Below are 24899 nucleotides of genomic sequence, written 5' to 3' on the forward strand. Positions count from 1 at the left end.
CCATTGCACCTGAAAAGGACAGCTCAAACATTCTGCAGTCCCGCCGCTCCCTCAGGGTGGAAGGTTTCCTTTGCAAAGCTCTTGAGCAAACAAGACCTCTTCAGCAAAAACAAGACAGGCTTTATTATCCTTGTTTATATCTGATGTAAAGCAAAATAAGACGCATCCCTCTCTATTTTGAGGTGTTTGCTTAATTCCATAATTTGCAGACGTTTGTTTTTTGTTGTTTTGGTTTTTTTTTTTACAGCTCATAAACAGCCAGAGGTTACAAATGTAACCAGTGGGTTCAGTGGTTGGGTTGAAGGACACCTTGGAGGAGGCAGCTGACATAGCCTTGCACGTTTCTCCTCCTTTCCTTCCTCTGCTCGGCGTCATTCAGTACACCCAAGGTGATTTCTTTCCCATTGTCTACAGACCCAGAAGACGTATGCTGCTGGCATCTGCTCACATGGGGGACTTGCAGCTGGCACTTCTGAAGTCCTTTTTCACTTGGTCTCCTTCGAGGTACAAAGCACCTTGGGTTCCCACCTCCACTTCCAATTTAACCTAGCCAGTCTCTAGTGATGGTACCAACCGTGGCATCAATGCAGGATCTTCCCACACGGTAACACTGAAATAACTCTCTGAGGGGTTTTTCAACTTCTGTCTGGTCTTCAGATCTGATGGGAGAGTTAAAAATACACCGGTTGCCATTTCAGCAGTGCAGTGTAACTGGTGAGCTGGAAAGTGTCTAAGGCCACGGCAGCACGGTGAACTGCTAAGATACAACAGAGCACAGCATAGGTAGAGAGGTTTGCCTTTAGTAATGTGCAGCGGATGGCTCCTGATGCCCTGCCTGTCCTGCTTCCCTCGACTTGCTCTCAAAAAAGGACACTCTGCAGGTCAGATGTGTGGCTCTTACTGGGCCCCCAGGAGTGCATCTCTCTCCAAGAGTTGGAAAGCAGTACAGGGAAAGGTTATATGAACTGAGGAGACTTCAGCAATTCTTTGTAGCTTGCTGAATGATTTGTTATCACTGATTAAGAATGAACAAAAGCTAATTCTACATGAACGTTAGACTGCCGCCTCTGTGGGAGGTACAAAGACTTGTGGCATCGATCATCCCTGTGATGCTAACGTGAGGTGACAAAGATGAAGGCTCAAGCTTGTGGCTGCGACTTACACTGAGCATAATGACTGAAGACCTTTTCTTCAGTCTTTTTCTTTGAGATGGCAGCAACTAGAAAAAGTGCTGGCCAACATGCCACTGTTAATCAAACCTATCCATCCCCTATATGGAAAAGTACGTTCAAAGGTATGAAGAATGATTGAGCAAGACAGGACTCAAAGAGATGACTAAGGGCTCCTATCACAGAGGTCTACAAAACTCCCATAAAAACCCAGTGACGCTGAGGGATGTACAGCAATTTCTGGAGGCTTTGACAATGTGTCGACAATACTTCCCCTCAGATTTAGCTTATTTCTCATTTCACTTTGCCCAAGTGTTCCTGGCCCTTTGCCTGAGATTAGGTTTGTTTGTCCTTTTGTTTCACATTTGCGGTTGATCTCCACCGCTTTCTTTCTTTCTCTACATTTCCTTTCGCTGTTCCTGTCAGTCATTTCTACTCCCATCCCCCAGCACAGAGCAATACAGGTAGCGGATGCTTTCACACTTCTGGCCAAGTTTTCTCTGAGATAAGAAAGAGGAAATCCCCTGTAGCAATTCCACAGAGTTTCAGGATTGCTGCTCTGAACCTGTTTCTCACTCAGCTGATTACAGCTCACTTGCACTTGGGAACACACCCAACAGCATTGCTCAAAAGCACACTGAATCATTTGGTTTGGGGATTTTCTGTGTTGGATTAGTAGGCAAAGGAGTCTGAGGGCCTCTTTTGGGAAGTTGTCTCTTCTCTGGAGAAAATCAGGTGTCCTGTAAAGCTACTCCAAGTGGCAGATTGATGGTGCAAGTGGAGGATGTGCATGGTTGCCCCTCTCCCAGCAGCAATGTTGCTATATCACCTCTTCTCCAGGCTGCAATGCCTGGTCCTTGGTTCAGTGTGAAAATCAGGCTGAGAAGGTCATGGGAAAGCTATAGCACTCTTGAGCTGTCCCTGCTTGCTAATTTGGATGCCAAAGAGGACGACCTTCAGCCAGAGCTCTGGGTTAATCAGCTGCACCCAGATACTGCAGTGAGAGGTGGAGAGGGTATCAGGGGGCTGCAAGACCCTGGGAGCCTTTGAAGATGCCTGGACTTCTGCTAGGAATTGGTGCTGTCCCAGACATAGGACCAGTCATGAGAACCAGTGATTAAAAAAAAAACCTCTTCTGGTCCCCATCTAATTTCTGTAATTAACAGTTCTCAGCTTGAATTGCAGATGAAACCTCATGATCTTGAAAGATATTTCCAGCTGTGCTAGAAGTGCTTGAAACATGGTTTCAGCTGAAATGAGATATTATACCTGTTCCCCTCTCCCTCTTTCTCTTTTCCTCATTTTCATTCTTTGGAAAGTTCCTAATACTACTTTACTCCCCACATTTGAATGCTATTTATTTTGCATGTGGCACTAGTATTTTTTTTAACATTTCTGATTTCATGAGTAAACAAGCAGGAGTTGTTACAACACCCAAAACTCACTGCTTCTGTCTCTAAATGTAGATGAAAAGCTGTTGATTAATCTGCATGGTAATGACTATTTTTTTTGTGTGTGTGTTTAGTCTCATGGTTATTTCCCAATTTTCTATGTGTTTTCAATGTACTTTGCTCGCAAACTTTACAAAACACAAACAGAACTGAACTCTATTAGCAGGACTTAATTCCATATAGGTTAATCAATTATGCAAATAGCAGCTCCTGTTACTTCCAGCACCGTTTATTTGCTTCCCCTGTTTTTATCTCTGATTACTCCACAGCTCTTTGTGTACCTGTGTTTCATATGTGTTCGGGTCTTGTCAAGACATGGGGCTAAAGTTTGCAAGGAGGAATTCCAGGTGTGTACTGCAGCTGGCTGTGGGCTGACTGTGCATTTGCAGCGGGAAGCCGTGCTTTGTGTTGGCTTTCACTACTCCTGCCTGCTGGCACATCCCTGGGTAGTACGTTGTGGGAGGCACTGCAAACCTCCCCACATTGTTTCAGTATTACCTACTGACCTCATTTTTCTCTTCCCATTCAGTGCAAATGTCCTAATTACCCCAGGTACAGACATATCTGAGAAGGGATCTGTGGTTTGAAGGGAGGAGGGCTTAATGCGAGGTGCTGTGACAAGCTGTGTGCATGTCCTCATGCAGGACAATCTGCCAGGAGGAGAGGGCAGCTGGGGCAGGCACAGGGCTGTGCTGAGCCTTGTGAGAACGTGAGCAGCCCCAGCCATTCTGCTGATTCATCTTTCCTTCACAGAGGCTGGGAATTAGATGCCGTGCACTTATCTTCAGTGGCCCTTTGTAAAGTCATTCAATGCGTTTGCTTGAGCTTCCCCATTTGTAGATGAAAATATGTTTATACTGCTCTCGCAGCGCCAGGCACTGGAACTGGCTTGTGTTTGGACTGCACTCTATCGCAGCTACTTCAGGTGCTATTTAAGACATATTTTCTTTTGGCATAATTCCACTGAAGATAGCGAGGCAGCTTCTGCTTAGGTAGTGGGTGTGTGTTGCCCCAGCCCCGAAAAGGTTATCGCTGTGGCATGTTTTGCTATGAGTTGGAGCCTAAGCTTATCCTAGCTGTGAGACCTGCCTGAAGGATTCTCTCTGGTCACCTTGTACATGAAAAAAATGCAAAGCATTGCAAGGCAGGTTCAAGCATAGAGAACTTAAAGCAAGTGGCACATGTCATCAAATATTGTTTAGATAACAAAGGGAATTTCCAGAGATGTCTTCAGAACAAATGATTAGGGATTATAGTTAAGCACTTCCTTGGCTATGATAAGAAAGCCTTAAAGCTTGTGCCTTGGTTTGGGCTGGGGTCCGGGGAAACCTCTCAGAGAACCACCCTTTTTTCCTGTAATTAAATGTGAATAAATAACAACACGCTGATTCATTAGTGTTGGTTAGTTCAGCAGGCTGGTGAGCTGACACTATGGGAAACAAGCCCAGCAACGAATGCAGCTATCATGCCGAGCTGGATTTTGTAAGTTTTATGGCTGTTTACTTCTTTTTCCTTTGCTGCAGTTTCTGCATAAAATTAGAGGAAGTCAATACATTCTGAGCTCTTACAGCCTTGACAAGATCAGAACTGATTACAAAAACATGAACAGAAATTTCTTTCTCCCTCAACAGTAATAAAAAGTGGCCGAGACTGCTTTTTGCTGAGAAGATCACAGCCAGAAGCATCTTGCCTCTCCTGGTTTCAGCATCAAAAGAAATGAACCGAGAATATCTCAGCTGGAGGTTATTGTTGTTCACCTCAGGACCAAAGAGAAAACTTCAGTATCAGTTATTTAAATACTGCAGCCAGTCATTAACATCAGTGGGTTTTTTTCTTTAACTGTCCTATTAGATGTTTGTACTTCTGCAGAGAGAAATGATTTGTGACAGTAAGATTGTCTGAGGAAAAAAAAAAAGAAGTGTTTGCGTGGAAGAGTTTCCTTCTTTTATAATACGGAAAAGGAATGGCTGGAGGGAAAAGGTGTCACTCCTCTTTCCAGCAGACGCTGCACTTGCCTTTTAAGGAGACCTGATTTACAGCTCAGTGTTTTGGAAGGTGGGCAAGGGACCAAGGAAGGCCTTAGCAGTGCCAAGAAGAAGGGGGAAATGAAGCAGAGGGTAAGTTGAAGAAAATATCGCTCTGCTTATAAACAGAGAGATAGGAAAGCAAAGTGGAAACGGGGATGGGAGGAGATGAAAAAACCCACGTCTCTGCAAAGCAAGGGCTCTGGAATAGTAAGGAAAAAAGAGCGTACTATGAAAACTCACATGCCTATGCACCCTGCTACCCATTGAGATGGACTCATGTGCTGCTATATTGCCCTTGTTTCTGGCCTTCCCCTGTGTGTTTTTCTCCTCTGGCTGTGCTCCCTAGGATGGGCTTAGCTCTGCACTGTAGCAGCAGTGAGGACAGAGGGCTATGCTCCTGCCCTCCTTTCCTGGCAGGCAGCAAGCAATGGGTGAAGTTTCACGCATCCTACTCTGCTCTGTAGCCTGCCCTCACTGCCACGTGAAAGCCTCTGCACCTAGAACACCCTTTCCCCTGCCTCTGACCCCAGCTGGGCTTTGGGAAGCAAGAGGCACCAACTATCTCAGCCCAAGCCCTTCTCTTGTCTGTTGTAAGCCACAGAAACAGGTGCGCCTTCCCCACTGCAGTGAGGAGAGGCCTCTTGGCTTCATTAGACCTCTGACTTTGACCCTGTAGTTTTGTTGTCAAGACCTGACTTAATTTTACTTCTGTCCTGAGCAGATGCAAATATCAATGCCCAGTTAACATAAAAGCAAGTCTGCCGTTTAAGACCAAAGATCTGTCTGACCTGTGGTCCACTGTCTGGTAAAATAAATAAATAGAAAACCAGTGCAACAAAAACAGTACCTAACTGGGGAATAATATAAGCAAGGTGAATGTTGAGTCCTGCTTTCCCACCCTCTAGTGATTGGTGGTTCCTGGGTATCTCTGTTATTTTGTATCTTTCTGTTTTGCAGCACAAAGGTCCTGCTTTTAACCTCTTATTTTTTTCATGCGAGGCCCTTCCCATTTTATTCAGAGATGGCTAGATGACTTTTTTCTTTAAAAGTTTTCGGTGAGGAACCTTACTGAATAACCTTGAAGTACCTATATTTGCCTATATCTGTTATAAAACCTCATTAGAAATTGGTGGACTAGAAAAGTCCTCTGGCACCAAGATAGTTCTATGCAAGAGGTTGTAGATCTCAATCTGGGGTCATTTCACCTAAGATATATGATATATCAACTGTGTATTACTGTTACTTACTATATGTTGCTCTTTGCCAATTTTTGCCTCTAGTCTCATTTACTGATGCTTCAATTTGAGACCAGTGCTGCAAATACCCCAAAAAGGAGAGTTCCTGCAGGGTATTACGCTTTTACTCAGATAATTCTTCACAGTTGGCGTATGTAAAATTCCAGGACTTCATTTAAGTGGTATTCACATTGAAATAGTTGAAACTCAGAAATAAGTTTGCCTAAAATATTGCTTTGATTTCCCAAAGTAATTTTTGAGCTTGCAAAAATGTAATTTAAGCCTATGCTTATTACTAATGGGAAAAGAAAACAGAGATAAGCTGATATGCTGGTTGATTTATAATTCTGTCATAAAGAACAGAACTAAGATCCAGCTCTCATCAGGTGATCTTTAAGATGTTACACTTGCTGCAACTGTGAAATATTAGAACTTATACAGCATTAACATTCAGTTGAAATACCATCCGATTAACATATATACTATTTCCCATGTAATTTCATTGTACAGGAACCAAACAGTATAATAAGTAGTATAAGCAGTAGTATTTTCAAAGATAACAAAGTCTGTAGCAAAAGGTCCTATCTTCTGAATAGCCCAGCACACCAAGTCTTGATCAGACAATCTTAGACAATCACAAGTATGGCGCCATCAGCGTGAATTCCTTTTCTTCCTCTTTGATACTTACTTCCCAGCTGAGCTACTGTTCTAGAGAGGAAAAAACAACAATACTGTCCTAAAGTCCATGCTTTGCTCCAAATTTGCTTTAAACGCATAATCTGGATTGCCTTGTAAAATCCATTCGCACAGATGCAGGGAGCAGCAGCAGTGTATAACAGGAGAGCAGCCACATGAGTGGCAGCACAGGCACTGCTTGTGCAGAGCCCAGGCTGCTGGGCTTGTTGGAAGCACAACTGCTGAATTGGCTCTTGCTGCGTGGGGATTCCAGAACACTATGGTCTGAGCTGGGCACTTGCAGGCTGTCAAATTGTTTAGATCTGCATTTGTCTCACCGCTTCATAATAGGTGGTAGTTACTGAAATAGTTTCCTAATAACAAAACTGTTTCTTGAAGGTGTAAAGGAAGAGTTGCTTAGGCTCTTGAACCATCCTGTGGGGTGTCTGTTCCTGGACTCCCATCACGGACCAGGTTATGAGCAATGTTGCATTAAGGCAATTTCTGAACTCTAAAATTATATCTGAGTTTTCTGTTACAGAATCTGTGGAGGGAAACACTTTAGTAGCTGATTTTGATGTACAACTTAAGAGAAATTCATATTGATGTTTTGATAGGACATCTTGGAGAAGAGCTATATACCTCCCAAATTAGAATTCTATTCAAGTAATTCAATTAATTATTTCTCTGACTTCCGGCAGTTGCCAAGCATGAAGAAGTAAATCTTCTAAGATGTATCAGAAACATACCACATGTCAGAGCCTCAATCAAAAAGTGACAAAGCAGTAACGAAGCAGCCCCCCACTGCTGGACCTGCTTGTTAATTAAGAGAACAGAGGACCATTTTCGATATCATTCCACAGCTCCCAAAGCAGAATCAAGAAATGTTGTAGGGTTGTCGCCAAAGCCTGTTTACAAGGTGGAAAACGTTACATACATTTTCTGCTCATAAAATCTCTTCATTTATTGAGTTGTAAGGGCTACAGAAACCATCGGTTACAGAACCTAAGTCTCTGTTTTCTTGTGTTGCCAGCAAATAGACTGTTACACTTGAAAAAGTTTGCAACTTGGCATGGAAAACATCCCAGCTGAAATGTACTTCACAGCCAAGTGCTGCAGGGAAGAGAAAGGTTTGGAGAGGCATTTTTCGTAATGCACATCTCACATCACACATCTCATTGAAAATACTCTCCGACGTTATTGCTGCTTTGCTGAGCATCATCTCATGCAGGAGACAGAGGAGAGCTGGAGCTCACTGCAAGCTCTTTGCATCCACCTCCCTTCCTTCACAGTTCCTCCTGTCCTTGGACAGTGGCAAAATGTTACTTCTTTTCCTGCAGGCTGGGGTGAGGGAGAGTTCAGGATGACCCATGCAGGATGGAACAGTGCCTGGGTGATTCAGAATTATTTCCAGAACAACTCTTTTTAAGTGAACAAAGCAGACACAGCTTGGTTGGACTGTTCTGCCACTGATGGATTAGCCACGGGGTTACCCTGTGACTGGGAGCCAAGCTGAGCCTCTACAGAGCATCGCAGCATTGCCCCTCTGGAGCCAGCAAAGCTTGGCCCTGTTGGCAGAGCTACATAATAGCAGGGAATGCAGAGCACAGAAGCTGAATCGCTGCCTGTGGATCAGCAGCTTGTGTTCTCCACTCAGAAATATTTGGTGAGGTGAATATGCTTCAGCGAACTGAAGGGAGTTTAAACATCACGAATGCCTGCAAGTTCTACCTTGCTTGTTTTCTTATTGGCATATAAGGAGAGAACATTGATATGTTAAGTGTTTCCTAAGCTGAAAAAGAAGAAAACCCATTCATTGCAGGCTGAATACCTCTGATTTATGAATCTCTGATTCATCCTGACAGCTATTTAAAAAATCATGTCAAAGTCTGCATTAATCTTGGCCAGAAAAAGAAAAGAAATGTGTTAGGTAACAAGAGTGCCACAAAGTGCAGTTGCCATTGTGGACGTAATGAAAGGCATTGTTAGCATCTAACTCACAAGAGAAGCATCAGTACATATTACCAGATAGTTTTTCTGAAGTCTGTTGAACAAATGCGTAGTTGAGCACAGAAATCATCTCTATGATTGATGGCTCCTTACGTTATTTCTCTTCTAGAATATGTATAGTTTTCCTATATATATACAAACTTCCCACATGCCATTAGATACTGAAACACTGATAATATTGTGATGTGTGGGAGGAAAGGAAAAGAAACACTTGGTAATTGTTGTTTCTTCCCAATATTAGTTTTATAGCCCTTTCCATAAGGCCTTGGAGAAATTATCATGAAGTTAATAAAGTGCTAAGAAGAATCTTCCTGATTATTATGTGTTGCTGATACGTTTTGTTGTTGTTTTTTTTTCCAAGAATGCTGCATTACAAACCATAATGTTTTCCAAGAAAATAACCAGATAGCTTACACTTTAAATATATTGTTTGAATAAATAAAAGCAGCTGCCTGCCTCTTGCAAATAGCTGTCTTCTGACTTTGCATTTCTGAACACAGTTTTGTTTAGCATACATCCATGGCAATATATAGTTAGTATCTTGTTCTTTAAAGTATCGTGGCTGTAGGCCTGAGGTGGCAGTAGATCATCCTAGCAATGAGATGGAAGGATGAGAAAGAGAAGGTATGCGTGTGGTTGCGCTCTTATCAGTGGAGCATCAATTCATGATGCTTCCATAGTGAATCCAAGACTGAAAGCTGCACCATAGTTTGATCAGAAAAGGCAGGTGCTGAAGGGCAAGAATGAGGTCAGATTTATCCAGGAGATGAGAATTTTTGTCTGCCTTTGAAATTAAAGAAAGGAGGTAGGGCATTACTGTGAAATGCTTGTTTTGTTATTGTAGGTATATTAATCCTATTATTAATTGAATGTGATTCTTAATGTGCAGTGCGTCATGTATAGCCATTGTCCATTATATATATTTCTCCAGAAATACACTGAGCTCTGTTCAGATGAATTAGACATAGTAAAGATGTTAAGGTATGTTTTAAGAGACATTTTAGGATAAGGATAATCTTAACAGTTACGATGCTACCTGTATTTTCTTACTGAAAATATTTGCATCTGTTCCTCCCATTAGCATGGACTTTCAGGTAATATCTTCCATACCACATCCTACATTACGGTGCATATGATGTTAGATGGCTGTTTGGACAAGTGAGGAGGTCAGAGCTGTGGCTTTTGAGAGAAGTGGATGAAATTAATTTCAATTTTTTCAGCTGTGAGGGTTTTTTTTGTTTGTTTAGTTTTGTTCTTCTGTGGTACTTTGTGGCTGTGAGGTTGCAGGTTGCTGCTTTGGTAGGCAATCTTTTCCCACGTCTATGAGTGTCCCACAGTAGGTGGCTTTTTGTCTTCCTTCCTTCCACAGTCAAAATACAGATAACTATGGAGTTTACAGCATGCCAGCTGATCTCCTGGGATTTCAGCTGAAATGCCAAAGCACTCACCTCCACTTCATCTCTCTGACTTCAACACTTCCTTTCAAGTTTGTACCTTCCTTTCTAAATTCCAGTTCATGGTCAGTGTAGATGTTATTGTATCTGGCATGTTTCTGTGTTCAAGTACGTCTTGTTGGTACTTAGCTATTTATTATAATGCAGGATTTGACCATTGCAAAATATAGCTCAGCTGTAAAAATTGTATACGCTTGTTTTGTGAAGGGAAAGAACAATATGCCTAATATTAACCACAAAGGAGTTCTTTTTTTATCCACAGAGCCAGAAGAGGCATCTAACAAGCCACCTCATCCCAGACAATTTCAGTTTTTTATTTGTTGTGTACGTAGGGCATATAAAAGAAAGGAAAACAGTTTCAGCAGCATGCAACACAAATAAAACAAAACCAGCACTGCACATAAAGGAAAAATGATGCAGAGTTGTGGAAGGGCCTAATTTCGCAGAGCTGTTGCTTCAGATGGGCTGACAGGACAGTAGGAAGATGCTACCCCATCCTAGTAATGGAACCCCCTTTGCTACATTGGTTGTGCTGACACATACCCCTATGGGGTATGTTGTAAACTATGTCAGGGGCTGAGCTGGCCTGATTTTTTAGGAAACAAAATGGTGCTGCTGACTGAGTATGGCTCCTGAACCCTAGGTGGGCTCAGACTGTAGAGTGCCTTGGTGGCACAGGGCATAGTTCTCCACACACAGTTCTGTGTGGAGATCCTGTTGTCCCCACAGCTCTCTCCCATCCCTGGCTTTGGGCAAAAAGAACAACGCTGACTGGAAGCACTTCTGGTATTAGTGGAATTTGGAGGGGCTTTGTGGCTGTGCAAAATGGGCAATGATAAGTGCATAGGGTGGTGGAGGGAATTATGCTAGCTCCAACACGTCTTTCTTTCTGTGGTGGTTACAGCACTATGCTGCTAGAAAAGCCTCAGCAGAATTGGATGTCTGTGTTTGTCAAACCATGAAACGTGTTATATGTATCTCACAGATCAGCTTTATAGGAACAAACTGCATAACTGGTTCTGGTTGAAAACTTCACCGCAGCCATCCAGCTTACCTCCTGATGAAAATCAGGAGGAGAAAGAAGAGCTTTTTGTTACTATTTTTGCTTTATTGCCTTACCACACATTGCATTCAGCTGTTCTAATGAAAGTTTCTCTCTCTTCTTTGACAGGCCTAGATGATGTTGTAGCAATAATGATTCCTGAACCCAAAGGAAAAGAGATAGTGAGCCTCCTGGAGAGGAACATCACCGTGATGATGTATATAACAATTGGGACACGAAACCTGCAGAAATACGTCAGCCGGACCTCCGTGGTGTTTGTCTCCATCTCCTTCATTGTGCTGATGATCATCTCGCTGGCATGGCTGGTCTTCTATTACATCCAGCGATTCCGCTACGCAAATGCCAGGGACAGGAATCAGGTGAGTTAGTGCTGCAAAGGGTCTTGGTTTCCAAAAAAATCATCACCGTGGGATTCAATTTTAAATAACCTTGACATAAAATTTGAGGCAAATAAATGCGTGGTTTAAAAAAAATACAACAAAACAACACAACAACTAATAATGAGTAGTGAAAAGAATGAGGATATAAAAATGTCTGTGTATGAAGAAAGCCAAGAATTGTCAATAGAGATGGGATTAAGGAAAAAAAAAAGAATATAATGTATGTATGATGTGGGGTTTTTTTCTGTGCAAAACACACATGAAACAGACAGAAAGAATGATGATTTGTATTAGTGAAAAGATTAGTTTGTTACATATTGCCAAGCGATGGAGGAATGAATACAGTAAAAATCCTTATGATCAAAATGATAACTAAAATGTAATGAGGAAGTGTGTATGAGAAATAAGGCTTCTCAATACGTGAGGAGATTAAAAAGAAGTGTTTTCATTTTCTTCAGAAGGGCATTTAAAGGAAAAGACATTCCTGTTCATTTGACAGTAGTCACTGAACATGTAAGTAGTGTAGTGATAGCCTTTGGTTTTGGCATTTTGTCCAGCCTCTCCCTGAAAGAGACACAAAACCTATAAAGCTGGAGAGAAGCCAGCAGCACTGTGTGGGAATGGGTGGTAGGTCCTGAGGCCCTCTGGGTTTATAAAGCACCCTGAATCTTTACAGTAGTTCAGCAACGAATATTAGTAGTGATATTGATGATAAATTTCATCTTTTCTTGACTGGATCCAACAAATCTTGGCATCAGCAGAACTGTGAAACTGAAACTTCTACGTTTCATTTTAATAGTGCAGTAGGAAATGTTATCAATGCTGAAATCTGAGGAGATGACCGTTTTACTGCAGGAAAAATAATGCTCTGTGATTCAGAGATGGTTTTGGACCCTTAATAAACTTCTGTTCCAGCAGGAGGAAGACTGCTTTGCTTGCTCTGCTGAAAAAATAAACTGGGATTGTTTAAAATTGTCTCGTAGAAGAAAGTAGTGCTGCACTCAAACATAAACTTAACATACAGGGGGATCCCTCACCACTCCCATTGAAACTCAGGCATCCTCAGAGATAGAGAGCAGCTGCTCTGTATTTACAGACAGAAAGAATATATTTTACTTTTAAATACAGATCATGAAGTTTTGAATAGTAAAAATGAGACTATCCCAGCTGGAATTTGAGCATCACTGGCAGCAGAATCACCATGGCTGTAACGGCTGTGGTAGTTTTCAGATGCTTTGGCTGCTGAAGCACACGTGTGCCTGATATATGCATGTGAATATCCTGAGTGTGCCTTCAATCAAGTAATTATACAGGCAGATTAGCAGTGTAAATAGACGTACATAAACATGAAACCCAGCAAAATAAGAAGCACCCTTCAGGTTATACATCATAGTTTGGAATTACAAGTCTGTGTGTTCAAGCATTTTTCCTTTCCAGTCTTTTCTTTCCAGAGTTTAAATGAGACTAATGTGTGCACAATTATCCTGTGCAGAGGTTTTGATAACTTCATTATTAATACTAATTCTGTTTTTGAAAAGAATAAAAAAACAGATCTCCTAAGCAATTGTTTTTTTTTTTTTCTCCAAAGCTGTAATAATTATTACAGGACAAACTGGGATTTCTTTATATACTTTCTTCACTCAGTTTTGCCTGTAATCTTCTTACTGCTCTTTTCCTATGCAACAGTGATGCATATGGATAACATTCAACCATTTCTGTTAGTGACTTTTTTAGTCCTGGTTATGGAGTATAGAGATGTAGGTAGCTGTCAGAATAGCTTAATTTGCTCTTTCCTTTTTCATGAGGGTTCCTTCCTCTAATGTTTTTTTGTTGTTGTTTGTTTTGTTTTTTTAAACTTGAGCATGTTATCTTGTATTATCTTGTAATGTGAAGATGGGAGCACAAAGTTCTTAGGTACTCAGATATGTTAAAGAGAAATGTGTTCTGTTGCTTTTTGGGATATAGTTTAGAACATGTTTCTTTTGTCATTTGCCTCAAAACCTTTTGCCATTCTAGCTTGCATTTGTCCATCTGTATGAAGGTATTGTGCTTATTTGTTCTAAGCGTCTTCGTTGCTGGCCAGCGTTAAGAAGGGTGCTTTCTTTTATTTGTGAGTTAAAGTTTATCTAAAGAGTAAGGTTGAGATGTTTGTATAAATAGATCTTCAGATGAAGAGGGAGCCAGCCAGTCAGCCTATTTAGGGAAAGTTGTGCCATCAGTTTCCTACCCAGTTTCCTACATGCTGACTGCTCATTTAAGTGCAAGAAGCTGTGACTCGTTAATGAGGTTTCAGTTTTAAAAATAATAAAAAAGGAGGTTAAATTTGTTTTGACATCTGGATGATTTTAAATCCCACATTATTAAAATAAAAGCTTATAAGGGCTAGTATTTTCTTAGTTGAGGGAGAACTTAGACTTACCTCTTTGCTAACTTCCATCATGCATGCCCTTCCTAGCTCTGGCTGATAGCAAGGCTGCTACCAACAGCAGTCTAGCCTCTAAGTTGGTAGCTTGGGTACCAGACTCAGGAAGTGGGACAGGGTAGCCAACTGCTAAATACTATTGCAACTGTTGAGTCATAGCCTCAACCACTGATTGATCACCTGGGGTCAGCTGGGGGAACACAGGTGAAGGCATTTCAGCTGTGTGACTGAAAGGGGTGGAGACTGGCTGCTCCTCTCTTAGACCCCATTTAAGGGCTGACTGCCACTGGGAAAGGTTCTTTTTCTGGAGATTCTTCCTCTGTGGAGTCTTTCTTGAGAACCTAGCTCTTTGGTTATGGTGAGCATTCCTTTCCTGTGTGTTTCTTTTCCTATTTTCACCATGATAATTTTTCTAGCTGTGACACCAATTGTAATATATGATCAGCAGAAAAAGTTGTATTGTAGGAAAGTAAGGTTTCTGAACATCTTTCATTGATTACTTTGAGTATCCCTAAGTCATGGTTCATTTTACTTCTTCTCAGCTGACTGACTGTAACTAAGTTTTGGTTTCCTGTAGAACGTGGAGCATCTTTTTGTCAAGACTCATCATCACCTCTGTCTCCTTGCTGTTTCATATACAGTGACTCTGCTTCCTATCTTGTATGCAGCTAAACTTGCTGATCAGTCAGTAATGCCAAGAAGAACCAACTTAAAACAACAACTCTGGCTAATAGTACAGGCAGATAGGAAGACTGAAGAATCTCCTGGATTTCTCCTGTTACTCCTTAGTGAAATGAAACCTGGGCATATACCACATACATTTATATTCAGCCATCATTCTCCTTCACCCCCTCTTCAAAATCCAGGTTCGTGTGCCTGAAGGGAGAACCAGTTAGGTGCTTGATTTAGCTGAGTGGAGAACCAGGACTGCAAGGCTTCCCACTGCATGCCAAGGCCCACTCATATAAATGTAAACTTAGTTGGGAATTTCTGCGGTGGAGCCTAAAATTGTCTTTTATTATAAGGTTGTGTTTCTGCAGCTGTGTATCTGTCATCTATAGATACAGTCATGCTTCCTACAGTCATAGAAAATATGGTTACCTTTCAATTTTGATTTTAATGTTTTGAGCTTTTAAGAGTGTCTTTAGCACAGATGACTGTACGATATGTGAGAAAGTAGAAGGTAGGTAGTAATATTCATGTGCATGTAAGTCCCAAGTTTTTTTCTTCTTTTCCCATCCAAAGAAATGGTCAGGAAGTAGATATGCTCAGTGTTATGTTCTTTTGGTATCAAGTAAATCATTTTGTGAAAGAGAAGTATAGACAACCTGTTTCCTTAGCAGCTTGTTCCTGACACCCTCCTGAAAATGAGAATTCTGATGATGTTCATGAAAGGCTATGGGAATTGTTTGTATCAAGCAACATCAGGTGGCAGAGCTAATTGAAAGCAGTTTGGAATTACGTGACAAGTGAATTCCTGGAGGTCATTCAGCAAACTGTGACTTGCCATCTTAGCCTTGTAGTAGCCAGGACACAGTCTTTAAAAAGTAAAATATCACATCAATGTGTCACAGTTCGTATTTCATCAGTAGTGTCTCTTCCTGAGATCAAAGATCCCTTTCTGTTGTCTGTGAGCCATGGGATAGGAAGACAGCAAGCAAGAGGTATTTGAGTTCCACGTCTGTTGGCAGGATTTCTTCCATGTTGTTTCTTCCCGTTTGCTTCTTGTTAAGAAGTTATATGTAAAATCATTTTGAAACCAAGTGAGCTCCGTGATTTTTGCGGGATGGCATAAGCCAAAGCAGGCAGTTATTCCACTAGGACCTGCAAGTCCTGGGTTAATATCCAGGGAAGAATCTAGTTTAGTATGTAACTGACAGCGTATGGAGGGTCAGACAATTTTTTGAGGAAGAAAACAGGTGGTCATGACTTTTTGTGAGAGTTTTGGGCAGAGAGACATCGTATTTGAAGCAGTTTTCTGTCATTTACTTCCTCGGGTGCAGATGAGTGATGCCTTCCATGCTACTGTCCTTTCTTTATATCTCCACAAGACCACTGCATCTGATACTCTTAACTCCTTCCAGTCCAATATCAAATGTTGCAGTCTTGCTAATGAGATTATGGGATTTATGATTATAAACCTCTAAGCTTCATTTTAAACCTTTAAGCTATTGTAATGCCTTTTATCTTCTAGGGACAGTGATTGGTGATAGCATGCCTTTTGTTCAAATAGAAGAATCCTTTGGAAGCACAACTTTACTCCAAGTTCTTTCAAAAATTAAATTATTGTTATTTGCATTTAAGTCATGAACTTGACTATTTAAGATAGACGAGAAAGCAAACATGAAAACAAGCAGATCAAAGATGTACGTGAGTCTTTAATCTTGTCCTATCCCCTTGAAGAATGTGCGAAAAGAGAAGCTGAGACATTTCATTAGTTTAAGTAATAATAATGATAAAAAGGAATCACAAGCAATTCCTGAAGCAGGGTGCAGTGGCTCTTGTCTCACTCTGTGTTATCAGTCTGTCTTTGATTTACATTGAAGAAACAAATAGCTGGCAAGAAATGCTTCCAGCTCTTGTCAGATCTGTTTATTGAAGGGAGACTGTGAGAAGAATGTACTGCAGGAAAGATATGTAACTACAAGGAACTCCCTCACATGTAATAATTAGCTGTGCTGGAAAGCGCGTATGTAAATCTTATATGATAGCCAAGATCATTTTCATCTCTTTAGCCAGGCCTGAAATTGCTCACTGCTTTCAGGATTACACACATTCTATGTCTTTCCAAACCAATAAACTCACCCTCCCTCTAAATTAAATAGTGATTTTAATTGAATCCAAAGGACGAAGTAGTAATTTATTAATCATATCTATGTGATGATGAGGTCCCAATTTACAGGCAACGTTCAGCTTCCTCCCAGTTTTGGCTTCAAGCTCTCGCCCCTCCAGCTGGAAACCCTTCCCATTGACATGCCCTCAGAATTCCAGCACAGGCAGTGTTCCCGGCTCTGGAAGTTGAATGTTTTCTGAGTCACCAGAGCTCCTAAATCTCCCGCCTAACTAACAGCACATGGTTGGAAACTAGATGGGAAAAGGGGGCGAGAAGAAGAGTTTAAGTCATTTACGGGTAGCAACTCGGAACTCACTGTTATAAAACCAGCAGGATGTCATGGGAGTAGGTGTGCTGTGTGATCCTGCACAAGACAGGCAAGAAAAAACTGAAGAGAGCCCAGAGGAGGGTTGCCAGTATGTTCTGGGGTGCAACGACTGAGGAGAGGTGGAGGAAATCTCATTTAGTAAATTGGGAGAGGAGGAGGCTGAGGACTCTGCCTGCAGCCTCTGGTGACACAGCGCATGCTTGGAGGGAAGGCAGTGTCAGACTCTTCTCAGAGATGCACAGAGTAAAGACAAGGATAATAGCCACAAATTGCAGCTAGGGAAATTCTTCTTGTGTAATAATGATTTAAAAAAAAAAAAAAAAGGCTGCAAGAGTAGGGAAGCACTGGAACAAATTATCCACAGTGGTTGTGAAATCTCCCTTCCTGGAGATGGTCAAAACTTGACTGGACGTAGGTCTGACTTTGAAGTTGACCCAGCCTTGAAGAGGGGGTGGAAGCTCATGACCTCCCTGAGACCTTTCCAGCCTGTGAGCCTGTCGCCCAGTCTCCTTGTTGCATTAGCACAGTGAGCAGCCAAGTCCGTGGAATGCTGATGCAGGCACAAGCTCAGAAGCCTGCAGAGGTAGCTCCACGGTGCTGTGACTGTGGGAACGGCCCCATATCATTCTTAACCTCATCTTCAGCTTTTGGGAACAGTGTTTTGCATCAGGCTGTTACTTACTTTAATCTTGAGTGACAGTGGCCCAGCCAGCACAGTAACAGTGTTTTGGAAAAATGGGAGAACAGTCAGAAATGTTACATGATAAGCAATTTATGGTCATTATAGTGAAAGGAGAGAAAAAGCAAACTGTTAGGTATGAATATGATGTTCTGTGGGACTATATATTGCTTTACCTGTGAGAAATTGCAGATGTTTTTGCCTCAATTTTACACCTTGTGTTACTTCTATGAAGTAGGAAAAAGAGAAAAAAAAAAAAAAGATAATTTGTGTTCATCTTGATTAAAAAATTATCACCTCAATTGCAACACTTAAATTTTGCTGGATATCATGAATTGATCCTGGAACAAAGTAAGAATAAAGACTTCCTGATACTTAAGTCCAGCATTCATTACGCTTACCAGCCCAGGCCTCATTTAAAAATGTACTTTTTGCAAGTGTGATTTTAAAAAAAGGAGAGGAAAGAAGTGGGATACCAAAACAGCAGACTTGTTAAGTACATTGCTACTCACTTGAAATAGTATAGTTGCCATAGTGTAATATCACAAGAAGCTCATGTGCAGTCCTCTCTGGAACTGAATTAGCATAGCTTTGCCTCATCAACCATGGGGTACCAACAAGCATAGAATACCTACTGTGCACTTATTCTGAACAACAGCATGACTGACCTCATCCGTTCACATTTATACAGAACTGTCTGGTTTCATGTGCAGTTACTTGAGATTATTAAGAAACCTAAGGAGGAAAAATGAATTCTTCACGAAGAGCTACTCTTTGATTAAGAGCAAATTTTGTATTACAGCGCCGGCTTGGAGATGCTGCGAAGAAAGCAATCAGCAAGCTGCAAGTCAGAACAATCAGGAAAGGTGATAAGGTAATTTTTCCAATTGCTCATTACCAAATGAATCACTGCACTGAGTATTCCTTCCGACCACCAGGATAAAGAGGCAGCACAGAAGTGGCAATTGCTTATTAAGCTCACATGTGTCCTCTAGGTAGGGGAGGAATACTGGTAATTTATGGGAGGAATGGAGTAGGGAGAGGAGGTGGTGAAATTATGTGGAGATGCAGAAAATCCTGAAAGTTCAAACATGCTACCTATATCTGCATGATTCCCAGGGAAAGTTTCCAACAGGATATGTCTGAAAGTCTGACTTGCTTTTCTTGAAATGCATTACTGAATATGCAGCATGCATCAGGGACTGTTTTATTTTGTCACATAGACTTTCCTTTGAAGAGATTAGCTGACAAAATCAAAAATGAAGATGTTCTCTTTCCTGTAGGAAACTGAAGCGGACTTTGATAACTGTGCTGTTTGTATTGAAGGCTACAAACCCAATGATGTTGTCAGAATTTTACCTTGCAGGTAAGTTGAAGGTTGAAGGAGCTTTTAACTCTGATAGTCTGTCTATTTCACAAGTTATGCTCTGTTCTCAGAGTATCGCTCTGAGGTTTCCTGAGAGCCTGGGAGAGATGGGGAAATTAATTGCTTTGATTTGTTCATAATCTGTTCTGTAAAGATGAAATGGCTCTTTTTCTTTACTTGAAGTGAAAATAACATTAGTGGTGGTGAAAACCTGAATTCAGCATGATAGTCGGAAATTTTGTCAGATGTGGATATATTACAAAATTTTCAGTAGAATTTTAAACCAAAGGTTATGATGTTTCCTCCATTTTTCTCACTGGTTTTACATTAGTCCAGAATAACTCCCTTAGAAGAACCTGTTTCTGACTTCAAGGTGAGTCCTAGGCGTGGCAGCCAGGGATAGAGCAGGCTAACTGCTCCCCATAGACAGACGTTAGCAATTCTTGTGCTGTCCTGTGCCAGGACCAAGTGCTGAGAGAACGATGCTGTCTGGGAATACTTCCAGGGCAGCAATAGACATGTGGGATATGGAGGTGACAAGTAGAGCTTTTGGGGTTGTTCCTTTCTCTTTTCATCCCTTTGTGTGAACATGCCCAACAAAGTGTGCATCCTCACAGTGATGTGATGCAGGAGTGTGGCCTCTTGCCAGTGGTAAGAGCTGTATTCAGCTCTCTGTACCATTGTATTGTCTTCCTTGGGATGCCATCTAACAAAAGATACCTGAAAGGAAATCATTTTCTTAAGATATTTCCTATAAACAGTGGTTTCCTTAGGAGAAGAGGATCAAGTGTTTAATTTCCCTGGAAACTGTGATCTCAGATGTGGTACATACAGAGCCTAGATATTTAGAGCTTCTTCTGTTGAAGACATAAACATGTCTTCAAGACTGGCTTGAAAAACTGAAATATTTGTTTCTTTTCCTACTGTGTTTTTTCCCTAGTAGATATTTGAATGTAACAAGCTGTCCATTTGTGTTCATTCATGTGACTCATTAATCTGTTTACCACCATCACTAAATGGCAAACAAAAAGCAATGGATTAATCATAAATTTGACCTACTCTAAATCCCCCACAATGACAAACTGCATATGAACTCCTTTTTTTTTCTGCAAATAATTCATGAAGCAGAAATACAAAAGAAAAGAGAAATTGCAAAAAAAGTGGACCTTGACTAGACATCAAGCTTGTTTTTGTAAAGCATAATAAAGTTTGGAAATTTAACATGATAGGGACGGGCAGTTTTCAGAAGTGGTTATACAAGAGCAAAATTAAGTGTAAGCTCTAGCTTTCACTTGCATCTTGCCTCATAATTCAATTCCAGTCAGACTTTGTCATGCACAGTGTTGACTCAAGCAGAGTGAATAGGAAACACATAGTTAACAGGTGATGTTCAGTTTCTTGGCTGACTTAAAAGGTCGCCTAGAAAATGACTCATGCTAAAAGGTTAGCAGCAGCAGATCTGTCTAGTAAAATGCTCGCAGTTTGAGCCTAAGCAATTTTGAATTATAAAAACTGAAAGATCTTTCTCGAGCAGCTACTTAGCAGACCCTGTTAAGTGAGTAGGAGAGCACTTTTTTCTTATATCTTGATAAAGGCCTACAGGCACTGAAGGTTTCTTCCTTCAGCATCCTCAGTTAAGCAGAGGTTTCACTTGAGTTCTGGTACAGTGTCTGCATTAGTCTGGCATTTAATAAGAGGCTGGCATTTCACCAAGTCTTACAGAAGCCAACACCATGCTGGCTGACCTTCGTGTTTCTATCCAGGAGTTATACAAGATGCAACACTTTCTAGTTGCATAGCCAAATGCAGTCTGAGATCAGCTGCTTGTCCTGCAGGCTGTACTGGGAAAACTGGCTAGCAGACATGCTCGGTATAAAGCCCTGTATATCTTTGTATTTCTTTTAAGGTTTCTGAGTCTGAATCTGCTCAGAAATTGGTACCAGAAATCCACTGGACAGTATTTCAGTGGATGAGGTTTGAAATGATATTTTGTACTTGAGGCTGATTTCCCGAATGTCCTCTTCCTGCTGGAGAGCTGGGAGGAGAATTCTTGTTAACTTGTGCTGCTTCCTCTCTTTCCTCTTTAGAAGCCAACTCCCACAGCTGACTGTATTAATGAACCTCACTCTGCAGCGTATTAAATAAATATATACTGACTCTTGATAGTGAAGCAAATGTTGGCTTGCAGCTGGTTTTACGTTTAAGTGGTAGCGAGCATCACAGTGAGGGCAGTGACACAACATCAAATATAAGCAAGTTCATTGTTCCCTGGGTCACTTCTCTTATCACAGCCCTACTTCCTTCTGCTTGTCTTCCATCTCCAGCTTCAAAACTCCCATCTTTTCTGCAGTTTCTTTGGAGAAAATGCTGATGCTTCTGTTCCCTTTGTCTGCCTCTCACTATACTTTTCCTTACTTCCTGAACTTTAACAGAGAGATAGGACAGCTCTTTCAGTCTCATCTCTACTGAGAACTTTCTATTTCTTCATAACCTCTTTTTCAGATTGTTCCATTTCTGTCACCGACAGACACTGTTAGAGCTCACACGCCTCCTCTGAACCTCCAGTGAACAACTGTGTTTTCACAGTTCCACAGTTCCACTCCTTTCCTCTCTTTTCATTAGCCTCCTGTGAAAATCATTTCATTACCGCACTTCTTTCTTTTTTATTTCCATTTTCTCAGTTATGCTCATCATCACGTCCCTTTGTCCTTGCTCCTTCTACCTTAGGAATATACAAACAGTAACTCATATTCATCCCCAAAAGCTGAAACCTACTCGTCAGGTATGCAGTGCTGCTCAGTCTCTCATCAAAACCCTTCTCAGTCCTCTGCTGCAGCCTGACATCTGATGTAGGGCTGAGCAACTGATGCTCTTAGTCCATGACTCTTTCTGCTTTTGTTGTAGCTTATGCTTTTATTCAGGAAAAAAAAAACAATCAACCCAAGTGACTGCTAGGTTTGTTTGCATTTGCTTCCGAAAGTTTGAACTGGAACCTGTGCGACCTGGTGTAGGGATCCTGCTTTGGCAGGGGGGTTGGACTCGATGATCTCTGGAGGTCCCTTCCAACCCCTACGATTCTGTGATTCTGTGATTCTGTGAACAAGGAGGTAGGAGAACAGTCCTCTTTAGCCTGGAAAAAAGGTTGTTTTTTTTTTTTTTTTTTTAAATAGTTGGCAAGTTGGAAGTTTTACGTGAGTTTTACAATAATAAAATTATTATTATAATTTTTGGGCTAAGCCCAAAATAAATCTCTCTTTTCTGTTGTCTGTTTAAAGTTGCAGCTTTAAAGAAAAATGTGAAATGCATTTCAGGCACAAATAATCTCTGGTTAACAAATAAATCAAGTGCTGATTAGATAACAGTAAATGCAGTGTTGTGGGATTTTTGAGATACTTTTCCTTGCTTTGGTTGCTGTGATCTGTACACAGCCTTGTGCAGTCACAGAGCAGGGCAGGAGGGATCCCGGGAGGCCACCCACCCCAGGGTGCCAGGGCACTGGCCTCACACGTGTTGTTCTTGGGAGTTATTTTTCCAACACACTGCAGCCTCCAAGGATGAAGACTCTGCAGACTCTCCTGGTAATTTATTACAGTGCTTTGCCATCCTGAGAGTGATGAAGCTTTTCCTATTGTGTAACCTGAATCTCGCTTGCTGCAATTTAAACACATCATTGTGTCTCTTATCCCTAGGAGAGGTGAAGAACAATTTGTTTCTTTTCTGCTTATGGAAACCTTTGTCTTGTATGAGGATTTTTATGACATCTCTCCTCTCGCCTTCTTTTCTCTGAACTAATCAATTACAGTCCTTCTCAGAATCTTCTCAACTCATCCAAACCAACATAGTTTTGCGATGGATGTGGTTGCAACCAACAGAAAACAAAAAACATCTTTTCTGCAGCTATGACTTCAATTATCAAAGCTGTGTTCCTAGCCTGTGTTTGAAACATCTTTCTTACTGTCTCCATAAATGGGTCATTAATTCTGAACTCAACCATAACGCTGTTAACTTCTCCTTGTTAAAATTTGAATCAGGCAGAAATGCAGTTGATCATTTTACATCTTAGGATGGCTGAAATATTATCATTACACCCTCATCTTATTTTATGCAGATTCTTATTTTATTTGGATTCAGATGGTAAACTCATCGGGACGTTTATCAATCAGTGACTTCATGACGCACTGGAACAGGTTGCCCAAGGAGGCTGTGGATGCCCCATCCCTGGAGGCATTCAAGGCCAGGCTGGATGTGGCTCTGGGCAGCCTGGTCTGGTGGTTGGTGACCCTGCACAAAGCAGGGGAGTTGGAACTAGATGATCATTGTAGTCCTTTTCTACCCAGGTCATTCCGTGATTCTGTGATTTTTATGATATAATTCCACACAGACGTGGTTGTTTGCTTGTAGATTATACAAGCTCTCAAATTGTATAATCATACAATGTGGTACAAATCTTTAAAATTATTTTCAGTAGCATTCCATTTTTGTGTAGACTTAGTCAAATAATCAAGGTCCTTCTATTGTATATATTAAATCTAAAATTAATGGAGCCCTAATAATGTATTATTAGGAGGTGCCAAATGACATGATCTGTGATGTGTTTAATTATTCAGCAGTGGTAGGATTTCTTTTATAATATCATTTTTGAAGCCAACTTTAAAAATGCTAAACTTCAGTCTGTGAAGTCTTTAAGGTATGAAAATTCCAAGCTTTTGGTGATTAATGAGCATTATGAAATGCTGTAATATGAGCCACAACTTGACTGAAGCTTACAAAGGTTGAACTTGAAAACCAAAGAGGACTTTCTAGTAAAAGGAAAATGACTTGATAGAAGCTACATTGTTGTTTAGATTTTTTTAATCCAAAACAAATTTTGTGATTTTTTTTTTTCAAGAGCATAAATCTCAGGGTTTTTGTATTTGTATTTTGGCACAATGTGCCAAACGTTCACATCCATGCAGTTAAGCATATGTATTTATAGATGTGAGTACACAATTGAAGAGAACCAATTGCTATGAAGATTTGTGTAGTTTTTCATACAGCCGAGAAACAAGACGTACTTTCAATACTCCACATGAAATAATGCAGTTTCTGTAGATTAAGCTTTTGAATGTAAAACTACACGTCCCTGTGTCACTGCACTTTGAATTGTTGTAAATGCTTACCTGATGGTGCGCTGGATGTCTCCCTGCTGGGATAAAAAGCAGAGTCATGCAGGACAGAAGTGGGAATTCAATGCATTGTGTTTTTATCTGGTCAGGCAAACCTTGTTTTGAAGGAGGGTTGTGAACTGCAGTAGCATTAGTAAAGTGGTGGCTTAAACTTCAAGGATAACGATACTCCGTTTGTGTTTATCATGTTGACATACAGGATCAGATGAGATGTGACAAAGTTTCGTATCACAGCCAACTGATATAATTAGACAGGTCAAACTTCCAAGAACGGATCTGCCCTTTCCCATAGCTGTGTGAAGTCAGACCAAGTACAGCAAAGCGACTATTTGCCAAAAAGCCTTTTTTTTTTTCCCCACAAGGGAGTTGTCTCTTTGAGAAGCAGCGAGGACAGCATTGAAGAGAAAAGAATAAGATTCTGAGATTTCACATGGTTGTGGCTTTGAATTTCTAGTGTCATCAGGACTGAAGTCAGCCAGTACACCAGGCAGTGTGGGCTGCCACGTGTTACTATGAGCTATGGCTGCAAATCGATATAGAGGAAAGAGCATCTCAGTGTCTTCCATCAGGCTGACAGGCTGTGTGTATCTTGTTATGTGAGAGAGCCTGCGACAGGATACAGCAGCCAACCCATTCAGATGA

General features: G+C 41.1%; 1 protein-coding gene across 1 annotated transcript in view; it reads left to right on the forward strand.

The window, feature by feature from the left end:
* RNF150 (ring finger protein 150) overlaps positions 1-24899 on the forward strand; it is a 117479-nt gene that overhangs the window by 56573 nt on the left and 36007 nt on the right. The window contains exons 2-4 of the mRNA XM_031588821.2: positions 11193-11443; positions 18529-18600; positions 19010-19092. Coding sequence (XP_031444681.1) covers positions 11193-11443; positions 18529-18600; positions 19010-19092 — 406 coding nt within the window. The remainder of the gene's footprint in view (positions 1-11192; positions 11444-18528; positions 18601-19009; positions 19093-24899) is intronic.

Source organism: Phasianus colchicus, chromosome 4 (genome assembly GCF_987193195.1).
Source record: "Phasianus colchicus chromosome 4, bPhaCol1.hap1.1, whole genome shotgun sequence".
Lineage (NCBI taxonomy): Eukaryota > Metazoa > Chordata > Aves > Galliformes > Phasianidae > Phasianus > Phasianus colchicus.